We start from the raw sequence: 19,149 nt of genomic DNA, 5'->3' as shown, positions 1-19,149 counted from the left end.
TGAAATTTTGATTCTAGATGTTAAAGACAAAACTCAGAGTAACAAACATTTCTGATTCTCCTGAAATTAGTTTCATTAGGCTGTGAAGTAAAAGGTTAAAATGATGTGAAAAGTGTTCAAAATGAAAGACTAGTAAACATCGTCTTGGGTTGAGTTTCTAGGTGTATATCACTGGCTGAGTGAATTCATACAACCTCACAACCAAAGATTGTGCCTCACACTTACCCGATACAATAACATGACTATGGTTGCTAATAGTGGCAAGCTGATTCCCCATTTAATCGAATTGGAATGTGGAGTTTCCATTATGACTAATAAATGTTTAAAATATATTATTTTTCATAATAATTAAATGACAGCAACAGTTGAAAAATGTGGCAGGAACATGCACACAGTAAACAGAGATACCAAGAAGGCAGCAATTAGCCTTTCAGCCACAGACAGAAATCATGAGATTTACTTATCGCGTTTGAAGGCTAGAGTTTGGAAACACTTTGTTTTTTATGGAAATGAGAACTAACAAGGCATGGACAAGACTTACTCCATATGTAAGTTGTTTAAAGCCAAAATAGAATATAATAGAAACACTACAACATGCGGCAGCACCTCATGCGTTCCCATCCCAGGTTAGAGAAGAAGCTGCCGGTTGTTGTTGTTGTTGTCAGAATAACAAACAATAGCTTTGTCTGTTGGTTTAGACTAATTTATCAAAACAGTATGTTGTTTTGATAGATAGGTTACAATGCTATTTAATATTTTATTTAGCAAATTATTTAAAAGTTAAACATTACATGTTCAATCTCGCAGTTTGGGAGAAGGCGTGGATACTAGCAGGTTTTTAATGATGTGTTTAAATGACATTACAGCCTCACTTGCAAAAAGATTAACAGAAGAAAACTATTATAAGTACAGTTTCATACACTTCATCTGGGGTTATATATATATGTGCATTTCCCCTTGAGCTTAGTCATACAAGAGAAGCACTGGGGCAATGTGCAATTAATTTGTAACATAATAGACAAAACTAACTGCTTGTGGCTAGTAGTAGTCAGTGGTGCTGAATTGATGGGTCATTTGCAGTTTTCTGTGCTACTTATACACAACCTAAGATGGCACACCCCTAGTTCATTGCTAATGACCTAACCTGGATAAGAGGCTCAGGATGTGACTCACTTTACCTCAATGCTGGAACTGCCATGCAGTCAAAATATAGGCGGCTAAGCTCTGTGCAACAAAGATCTCCACACGTGAGAGGGATGCAGGTGGCCTAATTTAAGTAAATATGAGGATATGATTGGTTTGCTTACTTAATTACTTCATTTAATACCACCTTTTGAGTAATCCATAATTCTGCAATTGAGTTTCATGCAACTGAGGCTGCTCCCCAAACAAAGAAACCAGTAAATTAGGTAGATGAACATTACAAATAATTGAAGGAGCTTTGTCCTTATTTTAAATCTGCATTATCATAACTAAATATCCTCTGTTAATAGCGTATTACCCTTGTATACTACAATGTTGTAGACTGAACATCATAATAAAAGATGGAGAAACAACATTGTCTCCAGGAGCAGAAAAACATTAAGCCACTTATAAATGACACCTTAAGCCCCTAAAGAAGAAAACATATCATACAAGTCTACTACAATGTTCAAAAACTAACAGGTATGACATGAATGAATGACACTGATGATTTTTCTACAGAAATTATTGTCAAGGGGTGATATAGAAGGCAAGAAAACTGTCAAGGTTTCTTTAAATATTGTATATGAAACAGAAAGAGAGAAACATAAGGATCTCAGCAATTTTGAGGGCAAAACTGTGATAACTGGATCAGTGGTAGCTAGATCTGATGATTTCTGCTTTTTTTCTGTCATGAGGGTGTATGAGTGAAGCAGGGGGACAGGAGGCAAAAGGAGTCTGCAGTAGGGAGTAATGCTGAGCTGAGAAATCCTTGGTATTGGGATTTAACGTACGGTACCATCTAAATTTACAGTCGGACCACATACACCCCTCTTCACAGCAACAGAATAAAGCATCACTGCAAAACCGCTGCCATTGCCAGCAACAAGACGACAGATCAGGACAGCACAGTTGAGGAGGATTAAATGCTTTGCAATTTAAAGTTATTTGGGGGCTTAAGAAAGTAAATGCAACAACCATGCCAAGCTTAAAACACACTGTAGAAAATATAGTGGTAAAACAAGCAGCCAATAAAAGACAAACAGCAACACGGACTGTATTATGCTGCAGCTGCAAAAAACCCAAGTAAATGTACAGCCTTCACTATTTTATATGCTTATTTGAAAACACAGCAGTAGGGGATATGGTGACTGTGTGAGCCTAGATATAATCAAGAGGTAGAGGAACTGGCTGTAAAAGCAGGGCACAAGGGAGTGACTAAGTTGGCTCACTGACTCACACTGTAGAAAATTGCATTGTGAGAAGAGGCTCCTCTGCACCAAATGGTTTAGGTTTCAGTTTAACAATCATTAGCATTAAAACCACTATGTGCATACATAAACCATGAGACAGCAGAGTCTCTAAAGAGATGGATCATTACCAAGAAGAAGAATAAAAGATAAAAAGGTCTGATGTTATATAATGTTGGCAACTGCAGCTATAACAGCTTCAACTCTTCTGGGAAGGCTTTCCACAAGGTTTAGGAGTGTGTGTATAGGAATTTTTGACCATTCCTCCAGAAGTGCATTTGTGAGGTCAGACACAGATGTTGGACGAGAAGGCCTGGCTCTTTGGAATTTGGAAAAATAAATTGTGTATCCAGTTTGGTTAGAGGATAACACCAAGAGGTATTTCTGACCTCCTTTATGCTGTCCAGGCAAAGGAATAGTATAGCTACAGATACTGTAACATAGAATTAGCTTTCCTCTGTTAAGTCGTGTTTGCCCTCCGGACAGGTTAAAGCACAGCATGTCGTTCAGTTCAACTTGCAAATCAAAAACCTTCCTCGCTGCAGCTTTGTCATAAATCTAGACCCATCAGAGCAAGAAAAAAAAACAAAAAGCAAAAAAAAAAAAACAAAAAACAAAAACAAAAGTGGACCATGAGAAGTGGATTTTTAAAAAAAGGCTGTCCATCACCTCCTTGCTCTGCTAACAAGTAGTCTCATCTTTTCTCTCTGCACACTTCCTAGAAAACATCAAATTAGGATTATTGGGCCAACACACACACACAAACACTATATGTAGGCCACTTTCCTAAACATTCTGCAGTGTAATGGTCATGTTCTGGGGATTTGAATTAAGAAAAGTTGATAAAATATTGGATCACTTAATGTTGTTCAATTGCCATTTTATTTTCCTCTCTACTGATCTGTGTTTTACTTTCCACTTGCACTTCATTAATGTGGATAAGTTCCGATACATGGAGTATTGATAACACAGGAAGGAGCCTCGTGTTTTCAGTACTTTTCAATGTTTCAATGTGTAACGTTAACACAGCTCAATTTTTGCCTCACATCCTGCCTACTGTGCACTCTGAAATAATGCCACATATTGGTCACATCTGTCTAGAGCAGTGGTTTACAAACTTTTGAGCCACGACCTGCTTGCTAGAGGCCTATATATTAGGCTTTTAGAGGTCTACCAGTTTGTCTGAATAGGTAAAATGCCTCAAATCTTTCATTCTGTGGGGGCTGAGTGTAGAAGATCTCACTGTTCAGACATAAATGAGCCCAGAATCAAAATCCTGAAGCAGACCAGTGAGTACAAATAAAAAGGATGCTTGGAAAGGTGATGTTAAGAAACGGTTGCTAAAAAAAGAAGCCATCTTGCTAGACTTGAATGTGAGTTTATGGCCGTGGCAACTTGAATCTGTGCACTCTCACACAGTTAAAGACTTTTTTCAGCTGTGACCACCATTAAACGTTTACAAAAAGCAAGAGTGAAGGTCTCAACAGAAAAGCTGAATTTGTTGTTCTTCAGACTGGTTCCAGGAGAAATTAAATTTTAACAGTAACAAAGGAAATACAGTTACAGTTGGGTAATTCATCTAATCATCTGTCTTTTCACTTTCCAGCAAAGGCTTTCCAGAACGGTTCTGTATAACAAACCTTCTGGCAAGTCATTAATAAATAATTCCACTATTCACATACTTTTTTTTTCCTTCAGTTGGCATCTATACCCTGCAATTTATTGTTATATATAGTTAATATGCAACAGACACAGACTCATGCTTTTACTGTTATCAGTGACATTTTAAGTCATTTCGACTTTTCCAATTTAGTTTAAGTTTCTCTCCATAATCTCTTCTTTTTTTTTACTTTGATATCATAAATAACATTTCAATAAAGTAATGCACAGATGTGAAACCCTACAGAATCTTCAGGAAAACACTGCAGTGATTTCCTTCTGTGAATAAAAGAAATTCACATGCTTCCTCCATATTTCTCAGTATGGTGCCAACCTGTGCAAGTTTCTTAAATTTGATGTCCAATGATAAGCTCATAATCAAATCACACAACAACAGCAGCAGCCTGGGGCGTACGGGAAGAAGTGCAAATTAAAGAGTTAAAGTGCAGGAGTGGGAAATTATGCATTTTGTAGCATCATTATGCTACACTGATACAAAGACCACAAACAGTCAGTAATGACAATATTTTGGACAAATACATTACTAATGCAGTGTTTGGACACACCAAATTACCAAGAGAACCAGGCACGTGCATGTCAAAGAAACCTAAAGCAGTCTAATGAGGAAAAGCAAACAGAGTGGCCAGATTCACATGATAACCTTTTTTATTTGCCCTCGCCTTTTTGGGAGGATAACAAATTGATGATACAGGAGTACTGGCACCTACATAAGAGTTTTGTTATCAAAAGCAGCGACCATTAGCAATAAAGAGCAAATGCAGCTAACATGTATTATCTAAGGATGAAAAAAAAAAAAAAAAGGCAAGGCAGGCCGAGACATGGGGCTAACCTGATCTTTGTCATGGAGATAATTGTAATGAGTTAATGCTTTTCAATGTTTGTTTGTTTTTTTTTTAAATCCAGTTTTAATAATATTTTCTTACCGTGCTGGCAAATATTGTTACATTGCTTTTTTTTTTTTTTTTTAATGGTTCACGTTTCTTTTAGAAAAAGTTGATAGACTGGATCGTATTTCCAACTAAAAAAGATTGAAAAGCTTCAGAGGCTTGAATACAACAAGGCTGGTGTTTGAAAAGACGGCCTACAGTACTGCGGCATATCTTGCAAGACTGATGCATTAGATCAAATTTCATCATCAACCAAAGTTCCTACTAGGGACAGAAACATGAGGATGCTGGCATTGAATAACATGATCCTTCCCTTTGCATTTCACACTATATCTTACTATATACACTGAGTTAAGCAGTACAAGGTAACAGGAGAGGACACTGCAATGAGTTTCTTCCTGACATATTACCATAGCATGGGAGATTAAGCTGTCATTTGGAAAAATGTTAAAGCAAAACAAACCAAATTTTATGGTAAAATGAGTGTATGAGAAACATTACCCTAAAGGGGTCAAAGAGTCCAGAAGTACAGACATAAGGCATCATACAATGCATATATAAAAAATAACTACAGTAATTTTAGAACAGCAATGTGAGCATTTTCCTTACTTCCGTTTTACACATTTTAAGATGTAACACTGAAGTGCAATGATAAGGGAGAAAATCTGGAAGTCTGTGTTAAAGCAGCAAAATGAGGAAATATTTAACTTAAATAGACCTTCATTTAATGAAGAATGAAGTTGTGGTCATAATTCTACAAAAGCTACTTAGTGTGGTGTGTCTGGACAAGCTCACTTTTAATCTAGCTGGAATAACATTAAGACAAACTACTTTAAACCATATCTGCATGTATAAGAGTGCTGAGATGGTGAAAACGTGTTCTTACCCCTTGGTTTCCATTAAATCTGATCAATGGCCGCGACGACAGGACCTGCAATGATCAAACAAAATAATGAACAATTTTTACTTTAACACATTAAATACTCAAATCAGGCAAGTATCTTGGCAAGATTTTAAAAGATGTCCAATTAACTGCTGATACACAGATTAAAATATTTCAATAGAAGCATAAGGCGGCAAAACAAAAGAGCAAAACTAACAGTAAAAGGTTTACATTAGTTTTAAGAAATGCTTTAAGATCAGCAAGATGGTCCATAAATGACATTCTGTTATATCCACACCAACTTTTTGTGAAAAAATTTAGACCATTAACCCTTCTCATTCTAGTGTTTCCCCTACCAAGCTACACATTTGGACTGGCGCTTCCTAGCAGGTACAAGCAATACAGAAGATCTGTAATATGTTTATGCTGTACAGGGGGCTCTCTTAAAGAAGAGGTTACATCACACATACTATATGGAGAAGTACTCCTCCATTATAGTTACTATAATGAAAGTTTTCTACATGACTAGAAGGCCACCTGTAGTATTTTCCACATCTTATTCAGATGTTCATTTAATAATCTTTTTTATATATAATCCCAAGTGGGGATGATATCTATTTCAGTAGAGCTACCTCATTCAACCTCTCTGTTACGTTAATTTGAGCGCTCCCATGTGCAGAAGGAAGGTCTCATGTTTGCCACCATTTATATTTATACCAATAAAAACAGGCTGAATTGGTGAAGTGACATAAAAAATAAATGAAAAATGAAGTTACTTTGTGGCATTTGAATGTACAAAGAATAAGTTGCAAAGAACTTAACTGCATGAGAACTGCAGAATGACTAATGCATGTGAATGTGATCCAGACACAAAATAAGGTATTGTGTTGCTCAGGTGCAGTGATGTGTAATGGGAATATAAATACAACTGTAAAATCCATATGAAGAAAGTGTCTTGACACAGACACACCGAGCATTGTCAAATCCTAAACTGTGATAAAGACTGATATAGATCAATGCAGAAAAAAAATATTGTGACAATATTTTCCATCACATCAATCAGAACTATTTTGATGTTAAGTAATGTTTTAAGTGAGGGCATGATTGAATACCATGTTGTCCATGATATCAGAGACTGATTAAACACTTCTGAGACTTGTCAAATTAATCATATTTAACACAAAAAACTGCTGCATTTTGTCCCGAACACTGAACAACCAGAGTTTACCCAAAGAGCCAGACCTTTCACGTAACCATGCTCCGTGGTTACTTGGAGCATGGAACCCCAGAAATGTTCAACACAGCTTCAGTTTGAGTAGTCCCACCCGATGCCCTCCCCCCTTTGCAGCAGTGCTAACATAGTGCTACCCTCAGCCTGTTCATTTGAACGGGCTGCTGACATGTCACTATTCTCTGGGACCTGAGCCCAGAATGTTCCACAGAGCTAACCCTCGGGACAGGACGGGTCCTGACCAGAGATTGAGGCCGTGGATGTTCCCACACAGTGCCAGCCAGCAACAGAATAGGGATCAGTCTGACACAGCCTGGACTTGCAGCAAAGTATCCTGTGATAAAAACTAAACTGATGACACTGTTGTTGAAGTTTGCTTCCTATAAAATACACACTAACTATCCATCTACAATTTTCCCGGTTTTAATTACAAAGCAAATAGAAGTATAACACTTAAAAAAAAAACACATGGATGGATTCCACTTTTCAAATATGTGTATGTAAACAATAAACATAGAATTTTAAATGGTTGTAATTAAAAAAATGTGAATACAACTATGTGTGTATTAAACCAACAAGGCAGGTGTTGAGTATAAATCTACATCATGAAGATAAAAGGTTATAAATATAAACTGGAATTGTAAAAAACAATATTGTTGTTGGCAAAACATCTGCAATGCAAGATGTATCTATTATTCTTTATATCCTACTAAAAATAAAAAACCTGGAAAACCCTAATTTCAAGCTTCACATTGTTGGGTTAAAGATTTTGGTATTTCACCATCAAATGCTGTTTATTGAACCATTTCTTTTACTCTTAGACTTGCCTGTTAGGACAGAGTCCTTAATAAAAACAAAACAATCTCAAGCCCCCAGGTCATTAACAATAATTACAAGATACCAATACAGGGTGTCTCACCAGAATTTAAATGTTAGTATGTTTTTTTAAAAAGCAAAATATATCAAAGACTGGTCACATTTAGCTCAATTAACTTTTATTTCAAATTACATATTCACAGAGAAGAGCAGCTGAGTCTCTGGGCGCACTGGTAACATATTTCTAGGTGTTGTAGGAAATATGCACAGTAATAGCCATGTCTGTAATCCCACCGAGTATGGCTGCAGTGCTCAAATTGTCAGGTGTTTAGTTGCATTAAGGTCGCACTGATGAGATGTTCAACCTGTCTAGGATTTCTGAAGTGGAAAGAGCACGTTGTGCTATACACTCTCCAAAAGGTGAAAAGGTAATGGGTGTATCTACTTTCAATGCTCATCATTGTTGAGTATGTCTTGGGTGAAAACGTGGCATACCATTCCAACCCTTCATCCGAGTGTCTCACAAAGTAACATGTAGGCTTAATTGGGTCTATTCATTTGTGTATTCACTGACACAGGCTCTTTACTACTATAAGGACACTCTGAAGCTTTTGGTGTCTTTCAAACAAGTTTAAAAAAAACGAAAACAAGAGCTACTTTTGATCTTTAACAACAAATGGAAACATCAGTTTCTTATGTTTACTCCCCTTCATTGTAAAGGCTGGATCAGTACATGCAGTGTTCGTTACACCATCAACAGTTTAAGAAAGACAGACAGTTTTTAAGTGACAACACTTCATGTTCCATAAAATTCACAGATGAACAGCTACATCGTCTAATTGGTCACCATGATGTGACACATGAAAAGCTCAGAAAGTTCAGTTTTTTTTAACCATTCTGCTACAGAACAGCTGAGGAAACATTCTGGTAATTTAAAGCAGGATTACAAGCTACCCTTGTCACAAAGAAACATTTTAACAGAGAACTGAAGTCGTAAAAGATCACTAAATGTCAAATTAAGTTCTTCAAACTGCTGTTGTCTTGTTTATTTTGGGCCTTAAAAAAGTGAAGTGAAAGTGGTTACTCAAAAGGCCTTTACTTCAGGCTCAAAAAAGAGCACCAACAAACAAATGTAAGAAGAGAAAATAGCAAACTCTGAATTTGATCAGTCTTAAGCCTTTTCTCCACTAGTAACACACTCACCACAGCCCAAGCCTTCTGGTGTTCTATAGCGTTTCTTGTTCTTTGTTATAAAATGAAGTCCTGAGTTTTCATTTTCAACAGATAGTATTCCAATGTGAAACTTATTTAAGGCTACAGCTGCTTATAATGGCCTTTCTTCTAGGCACAGATACAAATCCAACGTTTTCATGTAAGAAAGCAGCACACAACCCATATAGAAAGGAACACTTCTTCCATTATTAGTACGGCTAGAGGCTTCCTGTGATGACAAGCTGAAGGAGGTTCTATTCTATATATCAAATAATACCCATTGCAGAGGTATGTGGTCATTTTACAATGCACGCTACGGACCTGAAATAATGAATGGGTATCATCGGTGAGAGTATACTTTCAAAGCCTAAAATAGGGCTGGATATCCTCACTAACTTTCTGAATCGATTTGATTCACAGCAGCCCATTTCGATTCAATTAAATCCAATTGGATATTGATTCATTTACAGCTAATTGTATAACACCGCCTACTTTTCCAGAATTTAAAAAGACATTCTCAGATAAATGCTGTACGTTTAGAAAACACACTGCATTTACTTGACAGTCAAAATCTGTTATCTTGGAGTAATCTGATAATTGTAATAATCTGATCTGATGCATCTACACGCATTTCTGAAATACTGTAACAATACAGTGTTACCCCAGACTGACAGCCAAAAATGCTTTGATGGAAAAAAACAATCAGAAAAGAGGATTTATAAAAAGTTTGAAATTTTCTGGGAATTATTCAGTTTGAATCAATTCAAATTTATAAATCAATTAAACCCAGCCCTAGCCTAAAATATTTTTTTTAACACTGTTAACTGTATCTGCACAATGTGAGTGTATTGACAAGTACATTGGTTATTTTGTTGTAGATGTTATAAATAAAGATATATTTAAAATAAATAAATAACCTGGCACCTTAGACTAGGAGTGATAAAAAAAAAAAATGATATCACAATATTTTTCTAAAATATTTTGATAACAATATTATAGACGATATTGATGTCTATGAATCAAACTGTCCACTTAGGAAGCAACACTGATTGACAATCAAATTCACATGCTGTTGTGCAAATGGAATAGACAACAGGTGTAAATTATAGCCAATTAGCAAGACACCCCCAATAAAGGTGTGGTTCCGCAGGTGGTGACCACAGATCACTTCTCAGTTCCTGCTTTCTGGCTGATGTTTTGGTCACTTTTGAATGCTGGCAGTACTTTCACTCTAGCGGTAGCATGAGACAGAGTCTACAACCCACACAAGTGGCTCAGGTAGTGCAGCTGATCCGGGATGGCACATCAATGCGAGCTGTGGCAAACAGGTTTGCTGTGTCTGTCAGCGTAGTGTCCAGAGCATGGAGGCGCTACCAGGAGACAGGCCAGTACATCAGGAGACGTGGAGGAGGCCGTAGGAGGGCAACAACCCAGCAGCAGGACCGCTACCTCCGCCTTTGTGCAAGGAGGAACAGGAGGAGCACTGCCAGAGCCCTGCAAAATGACCTCCAGCAAGCCACAGATGTGCATGTGTCTGCTCAAACAGTCAGAAACAGACTCCATGAGGGTGGTATGAGGGCCCACCGTCCACAGGTGGGGGTTGTGCTCACAGCCCAACACCGTGCAGGACGTTTGGCATTTGCCAGAGAACACCAAGATTGGCAACTTCGCCACTGGAGCCCTGTGCTCTTCACAGATGAAGGCAGGTTCACACTGAGCACATGTGACATACGTGACAGACAACACACAGCAATGAAGGGGATGTATAGGACGAGGGAATGATAGTGGTCTTGGGACTAAAGAAAAAGCCAGAACTGGAAAAAAAACACAGACTGGAGACGGCGTGAACATGGACTTTATTTACTTTCTTGTTCCCCAGCCAGCTCTCTCTCTGATTGGCTACATTCCGTACCACGTCACCATCCACACAGTCAGAATGCACAAGTTGTCGGTGTTCCTCAGACATCGGCACTGAAATATTAAACATGTTCAATGTTCCCAATTGTCGGCTACGACCCGTTTCGTAGCAGATTATATGGACAAATTCGGCTCGTAACACACCACAAACCAAATGATGATTGGACAGGGAAATCTCACGATGATCGGGCGTTTGCCGTCCGAGGTCGGGAAGAGGCAAAATCTGGACAAAAACAACCAGAAATCGTTGTGTGTAACAGGCCTAAGACAGCTACCAACTGAGAAACATCAACAGAATTAAAAGTTAAGTCTCCCAGAAAGACCAGGGGAAACTCATCTAGGCATTCATCTCCATTGGACTGGATTACTGCTGCTGGTAGAGTTTTAACTAGGTCCAAGAGATCTGAACACATCAAACCAGTTTTGAAATCTTTACACTGGCTTCCAGTTAGTCACAGAATAGATTTTAAAACCCTTCTGATCGTTTACAAATGCCAGAACGGTTTAGGCCCAGAATACATCTGTGACATCTTCAAAGAAAATAAACCTACCAGAGCTTTTAGGTCCAAAGACTCTGGTCAACTAGTCCAGACCGGAGTCCAGACTAAACACAGAGAAGCAGAATTTAGCTTTTAGTGGAACAAACTGCAAGCAGAAAATAAACTTTCACTAAATGTAGATGTTTTTAAATCCAGGTTAAAACATTTCTTTTCTCATGTAACTTTTAACTTATCTTACTTTTAATCATTTTAATTTATTTTACAATTATATTATGATTTAATTGTTTTTGTTTGGGGTTTTTTGTGGTGGTCTTTTACAAATTAACTGCTTTCTTTGCACCTTCTGTGGTGTTTTTAATGTTTTATGTAAAGCACTTTGAATTGTCTTGTAAATTAAATGTGCTATACAAATAAACTTGCCTTGCCTTAAAACACCAAGCATGTTTGTGAATCAAACTATGACCCAAGTGCTGACTGATCTTTTGGAAACAACATAGCAGGTCACTAGTCTGACATGGTGAGCTGTGGTAACCCTGCCACAGGTCAGAGGAACACCATGACATTTAGTCATATTTGGCCTTAGTGGTTACGGTCATCTTTTGCCGTGTCCTGTGCCGCTGAAACTGGGACGTAAGCATCCCTTAAATAACCAAAGTGCTGGCACAGATCAACCAACGTCAAGAGACAAAATCTCCACCCAGGATCCATTACTACTCATACTTCCCTCTCAGACAGTTTGAGACAAGGCAAAGATGTCCAGGCCTTTAGATCATGATAATGAGAACTTTAAATAAGGCTTAGTCCTCATCTGAATACTCTTCCAACCATTTGAACTTTATAGAATGAATTAAAATGCTTTCAAAATTTTACATTGGGTGTGTCAATATTTCATCCATGTATACAGTAATCTAAGAAGTCCAAGTTGTTTAACCATGTTGTGATTTGGCTGGCAGGTGCTACCATTATTTATAGCTGAAGGCCTTTCCGCGGGGCTCACCTTTCTTCCCTTTCTCTCAAGCAGTGATCACTATCCACAAACGGGGCATCTCCACAGGTTTTTCCTCCAGGTTCAACAACAAATCAAGAAAGGACAGCAGTTCTGCTGTGAGGTTTACCTTTTGCAAGACGAATGCTTTCCCGTTAAAGGGAAACAGCTGAGGATGTTTAAAAAATGAAAAAGCCTTAAGAATATACTGGGGAAAGGTTCCTCAGAGGCAGCAAAATATTCTAGTCCAGTGTTTAGTATAATGAAAGTATCAGTAAAAAAACTAAAGTTCAAGTGTTTTTAAAATTGTGTTCATATGTGTAAACACACTTCCTTAAAAAAATCATGGTAATTGTTTAGCATGAATTTCCCCATTCATTTAAGTTTTTTTAAAAATATACTTTCACCTTGTGACATTTCCTGTATTTTCCCTAATATTACAATTAGTATTATTGAATAAAATATGAATTGGATAGCTACATTACAAATGGTCATTTTTGTGTCCTTTTGAACATAATACCAGAAGTCAAAATATTGCAGTTACATTTATTTTTAGACTAACGCTGATTACCAACTGACACCAACTATTACCAGAAAAATCTTAAGAAAAATTAAAAGTTAGATTCTTAACAGGACAACTACACTCAGAGAGAACTATCACTAAAACAATTAAATGCACAGTGTTCATAGTGTTAGTCCACCACTGCTTTACATGCATGTTTGAGGTCACACGTATAACTGAAAACATGCGTCAAAGCTTTTCTAAAACTCAGATTGCATAAAGTTTGTTGGTTGACTAAAGGCAAGTTTACTGACAAAACAGTGGAAGGAGGTCTGTGCGTGTGTTTATTTATATGTACCTAAATGAGGGACACTAAATAGAAGTATATCTGTTTAATGTATGGACTTCTACCTTAGCTCTTCATTTCACAAATTTTGCTCTTAAATGTAGTTTGATTACAGGGGCTGGTCACTCATGAACGTGACCATAAACAGGAAATTGGAAACAAATTAAGGGGGAAAAAAAAAAAAAAAAAAAAAAAAAGAAATAAACACACATGAAGTTATATTTTACTAAAAGAATTTGTTTAAAAAAATAAAATAAAAAAAAAAAAAGACTGCTGAATCACACCTTTTCAAATAGTTTTTCCAGTACTGTTTCGTCATCCAAAGGCAGAAGTAAGCTCTTTATCTTTTGCCCACATACCCTTGTGTATGATGATGATCCGTAACATTACTCATTTCCTTGCTTATGTCACTACCAATAAAAGAAACCAAACTGATTTTCTGGCAGCTAGTCCCACGGCACAAGTTCCGGATAACTCTGTCCACAGAAAAACCCAGCTGACAGTCACGTCTCATACAGGAAGCAGTCAATACAGTGAATTACTCTTACTTGATGACTGTTGCACAATATACACAGACAATGAGAAATACTCTGCTCTTAATGAGTCACATTGACTTTTGCACAAAAACTGAATTAGCTTTGCAACCAAACCGACATTTTACATTTGGTTAGCTAGCACTAGTATAAGATCAGCAGGCCTTTAAGAATTTTTCTTCTTCCACAATACAGATACATTTAGTGACTTTACAATGATGCAATTAAAAGTTCTCCTCTCTTCCCTTTCAGCTCACTGCTGCAGCTGGGTCCCAGCCAATGTTACAATTATGAGGAAGCTGAAGGCGTGCAAATCCCCTTAAAAAAAACAAGTCACACTGAAAACAATATAAGGATCAAGTGTCTCGTGTTGGCATTTGTAAAAAAAAAAAAAGAGCTTATTTTTTTCTTTATATTGATGTTGCGTTCTATAGTTACACAGCTTTAGTGTTTAGATGATAGATTAATCAGTTCATTATTATTATTATTATAATTTTCTAGATTATCTATTATCTGGATACTTGTATCCTGCATCTCATGATATCATCTTTTTAAATTGACATAAGACGACAGTAATTTACACTAGAACTGCGCATCTTCAATGGTCTCATGATTTGATTACGGTTATGTTGTCAACGATTCTATTTGATTATGCATCACTATGTGTTGTATCAGTTTTCTCTGTTACTGCACACTGCTACTGTCTTCATCAATGAATACCAGCAGTCAGATAATTATGAACTCCCTGTTTATTTATAATTATTTCAGAAATCAATCTGAATATCTTGATATTGACAAACATCATAAACATGAAAACAACTATGTTATTTTCAACTTCAACTTATTTAACCTTATTGTTCCATTGCCGGAAAATATGTTCTGGTTAGGCAGCCCTCTAGTGGTGAGATTTCTTGCAGTAAAGAAGTGTGTTTTGTCCCTTCAGTCTTTCCGTATTCAGTTTAGAATATGAAAGTTTAGATGTTTTTCATGTTCTCCTTTATGGCCAGAAAACATTTGCCTGTAAGTATATTTGTTATTGAACACGAGAATATTGTTAAGTTAAACATTTGTTGATGGATAGGCAAGGCAAGGGCAAGGCAGTTTATTTGTATAGCACATTTCATGTACAGGACAATTCAAAGTGCTTTACATAAAACAAAGACATTACAGATATTAGAATAGTAAAAGGCATCAACACATAATCAACACATAATCACAATAAAATAATAAATTACATTAAAATGATTAAAAGCAAGATAAGTTAAAAAAAGTTACCGTGCAGATTTCATGCATAGGCGCATGAGAAAAGAAAAGTTTTTAACCTGGATTTAAAAATGTCTACATTTGGGGAAAGTTTAATCTCCACTGGCAGTTTGTTCCATTTGTTTGCAGCATAACAGCTAAATGCTGCTTCTCCATGTTTAGTCTGGACTCTGGTCTGGACTAGTTGACCAGAGTCTTTGGATCTAAGAGCTCTGCTAGGTTTATATTCTCTGAACATATCACAGATGTATTCTGGGCCTAAACCATTCTGGGATTTGTAAATGATCAGAAGGGTTTTAAAATCTATTCTGTGACTGACTGGAAGCCAGTGTAAAGATTTTAAAACTGGTGTGATGTGTTCAGATCTCTTAGTCCTGGTTAAAACTCTAGCAGCAGCGTTCTGGATGAGCTGCAGATGTTTAATGCTCTTTTTAGGAAGTCCTGTTAAAAGACCATTACAGTAATCCAGTCTACTGGAGATGAATGCATGGATGAGTTTCTCTTGGTCTTTCTGGGAGACTAAACTTTTAATTCTGTTGATGTTTCTGAGCTGGTAAAAAGCTGTCTTAGTGACAGCTTTGATATGGCTGATGAAAGTCAGATCTGAGTCTATCAACACTCCCAGGTTACGAACTTGGTTGGTAATTTTAAGAGCCCGAGTCTCCAGGTGTTTGCCAATGCTGACCCTCTTCTCTTTGCTACCAAACAGAATAATCTCAGTTTTGTCTTCATTTAATTGTAGGAAATTCTCCCTCATCCAGGTGTTTATTTGCTCCAGACACTGACACATTAAGTCTATTGGACTGCAGTCATCTGGTGACAGAGACACATAAAGTTGTGTATCATCTGCATAACTTTGATAACTAATGCTATAGTTTTGTAATATTTTACCCAAAGGGAGCATATACAAGTTGAACAGAAGAGGTCCAAGGACTGACCCCTGGGGGACTCCACAAGTCATGGCCACTCGCTCGGATTCATAGCTGCCGATCGTAACAAAATAACTCCGGCCTTCTAAATAGGACCTGAACCAGTTAAGGACCGCTCCAGAAAGTCCAACCCAGTTTTCCAGCCTGTGCAACAGGATTCTGTGATCTACAGTATCAAACGCAGCACTGAGATCCAACAGAACCAGGACTGATACTTGACCAGAATCGGTATTCAACCTAATGTCATTTAACACTTTGACCAGAGCTGTTTCAGTGCTGTGATGAGGTCGGAAGCCGGACTGAAATTTATCAAGATTTCCACTTTCATTTAAAAAGTCATGAAGCTGGTGAAATACAACTTTTTCAATAATCTTGGAAATAAAAGAGAGGTTAGAGACAGGTCTATAGTTGTTCATTATAGAGGCGTCTAGAGTCCTTTTCTTTAGGAGTGGCTTAATAGCAGCTATCTTTAGTGACTTGGGAAAAATGCCTGATGCCAGCGAGCTGTTAACTATCAGTAGGAGATCACTTTCTACTGAGGTAAAAACTGTTTTTAAAAAGTCGGATGGTATCATGTCCAGAGTGCATGTTGTTGATTTCAAATGCCAAACTGTTTCTTGTAGGACTTTTAAATTCACCATTTTAAATTGTGACATGACATCAGAATTATTTCCGGGTTTTAGACACAGACTAATTTTCTTGTTTGACTGTGTGGAATTAATATTTTGCCTAATTGTTTTAATTTTTTGGCTAAAAAAGTTTGCAAATTGGTTGCATTTCTCAGTGGAAAGGAGCTCTGGGCTTATCTGTTTGGGAGGATTTGTAAGTTTTTCAATCATAGCAAACAGAGTGCGAGAATTGTTGACATTCCTGTTAATCATTTCAGATAAATGCAGCTCTCTGGCCTTGCACAGCTCATTGTTATAGTTACGTAGGCTTTGTTTGTACAGCTCATAGTAAATTTAAAGTTTATTTTTCCGCCATTTCCGCTCAGTTTTTCTGCATTCTCTTTTTAGGCTGGTAACCACAGTGGTGTTTCTCCATGGTGTTTTCTGTTTGCTCAAGGTGCTCTTGATTCTTATTGGTGCAACAGCATCCATTACATTCAAGATTTTCAGATTGAAATTATCCAGGAGTCCATCAACTGACTCTGCACTGGTTGTTGGTAACATAGCTATGGCCTCCACAAACTTAGCACTTGTTCTTTCATTAATGTACCTCTTCCTAACGGAGAAGCAGGTTGGTTGAACATTCTGAGTGATCAGTAAATCAAACAAAATACAAAAATGGTCAGACAAGGCCAAGTCAGTGACCGCAACAGAAGAAATATCAACACCCTTTGAAATAACCAGGTCCAGAATGTGACCTCGAATGTGGGTCGGTTGTTTAACATGTTGCCACAAACCAAACATGTCCAATATGGAACAAAATTCCTTGACATTACCATCCGTCATGTTATCTAGTTGTTTTAATCCCATTTAATCCCGTTTGTGCAGGCTAACCACTAGTTTGCCAATGGTATTTTCCATAGATATGAGCCTTAAGCCATCTTATCAGTTTTTAGACATTTTGATGTGCAACGTTACATGATTTCACTGAGACAATTAATGTATTTCCAGTGAGATACTGATGTATTTCCTGTATGTTTGCTTAGTTTTAGTTTTCCTAAGTAAAGGTTTGAAAACGGCTTCAGCTTTGGATCTTTTTTGGTAGACACACACCCAAGCGGCAGTGTTATACCAAAATCTGTGACCCACCAGAATATATGACCACAAGGGGGCAATAGTGTACATTTCTTAGCAGGCACGTCATAACTATCAGAAATGAAGACTTTTGTGATCCTGGCTATGTGAGGGTAATATGTTAAGAGTCCAGACTATACAGGGGGTGACATAGATCAACATTTCTTATAGTCATTAGAATGTGTTACTTTACTGTAGCTGCATTATAATGAACTCAGTCTTCAATACAATAGTGTTCAAGACTGCTCGTTTCCTAAGACATACATGCAGAGAAATGTACAATATCGCAGCCTGTAGTCACAGATTCTGATGGGTCACAATATTGGTGTAACACATGTAATATAACACATACATTTTTATACTTGATTTTGTTTTGTTGCTGCATCACTGTCGTATTGTCCACATCTTGATGCATTGTAGAAATGATTAAATTCAACACCCCTTATTTAGCCCAGTAGCACACATTCGCACCTATGCATCATTACTATAAAGTGAGGGATTTGTTGTATGCTCATGTATCATCGTGGGACGCTACTAAGGGTCCCAATTACAGTGCTAATTCACATAAGAGGTGCTTGTGCATCTCTGGAAAACAGGAAGTACTCTGTACTGTCATTTATAAACAATAGTCACTCCAAAGTATACACTCAATGAGATCTCCAGAACATCCCAACATTTCAGCCAGCCAAGTTGTAGCACAACTGACATGATGTTCCAGATGCTTTTGACACTCCACTGCGTCTGGTTCTCATCACAAACAAATCACTTATTTCTCCTTCAACCACATATTTGATGACCAAATTGTAAGCGTCTTTTGCACCAATAAGTGAAATTTACAATGAAACAGTCAACTTGCACCTGCAGCAGCAAGCCTGCTTATCTATTAGCTACTATAATCAAGAACTGGTTACCAATTGTCTGGTCCATCTGAACTGTATTTCTCCCAGTTTATCAGGTCCTTTCAATTAGACTGGAATATTCTTGTGGCATCTGTGCAAAACAATGACGCCAAGCCCATGTGTCTACACTGCAGAGGGCTTGCAAAAAAAAAAAAAAGTTCAGAGAGCAAACAGTGCAAAGGGAAGTTTCGTTTTATGAAGAAAGATGACAGGCGTGATTTCTGTAAATGGATTTCTGACAAGGAAACAGTAAGACACACTCAACACTTTACCTTGCTGAAAATACCAGGAATGCCATGCATTCCACTTTGTACGCATGAGAGGAACCATTTCTGAACAATGTGTCCAGTTTTTTTTTTTTAAATACTAAAAATACTAGCATTGATGTTGAA

The 19,149-nt window shown here is 37.3% G+C and overlaps 1 protein-coding gene across 1 annotated transcript in view; it reads right to left on the bottom strand.

The window, feature by feature from the left end:
- Positions 1 to 19,149, bottom strand: part of ell (elongation factor RNA polymerase II) — a 38,169-nt gene that overhangs the window by 17,140 nt on the left and 1,880 nt on the right. Inside the window, exon 2 of the mRNA XM_042005887.1 lies at positions 5,886 to 5,930. Within this exon, the coding sequence (XP_041861821.1) occupies positions 5,886 to 5,930 (45 nt within the window). The remainder of the gene's footprint in view (positions 1 to 5,885; positions 5,931 to 19,149) is intronic.

The sequence above is a fragment of the Melanotaenia boesemani genome, chromosome 14 (assembly GCF_017639745.1).
Source record: "Melanotaenia boesemani isolate fMelBoe1 chromosome 14, fMelBoe1.pri, whole genome shotgun sequence".
Classification (NCBI taxonomy): Eukaryota; Metazoa; Chordata; class Actinopteri; order Atheriniformes; family Melanotaeniidae; genus Melanotaenia; species Melanotaenia boesemani.
The sequence above is the reverse complement of the archived record's forward strand: the minus strand, read 5'-3'. Positions and strand labels throughout refer to the sequence as shown.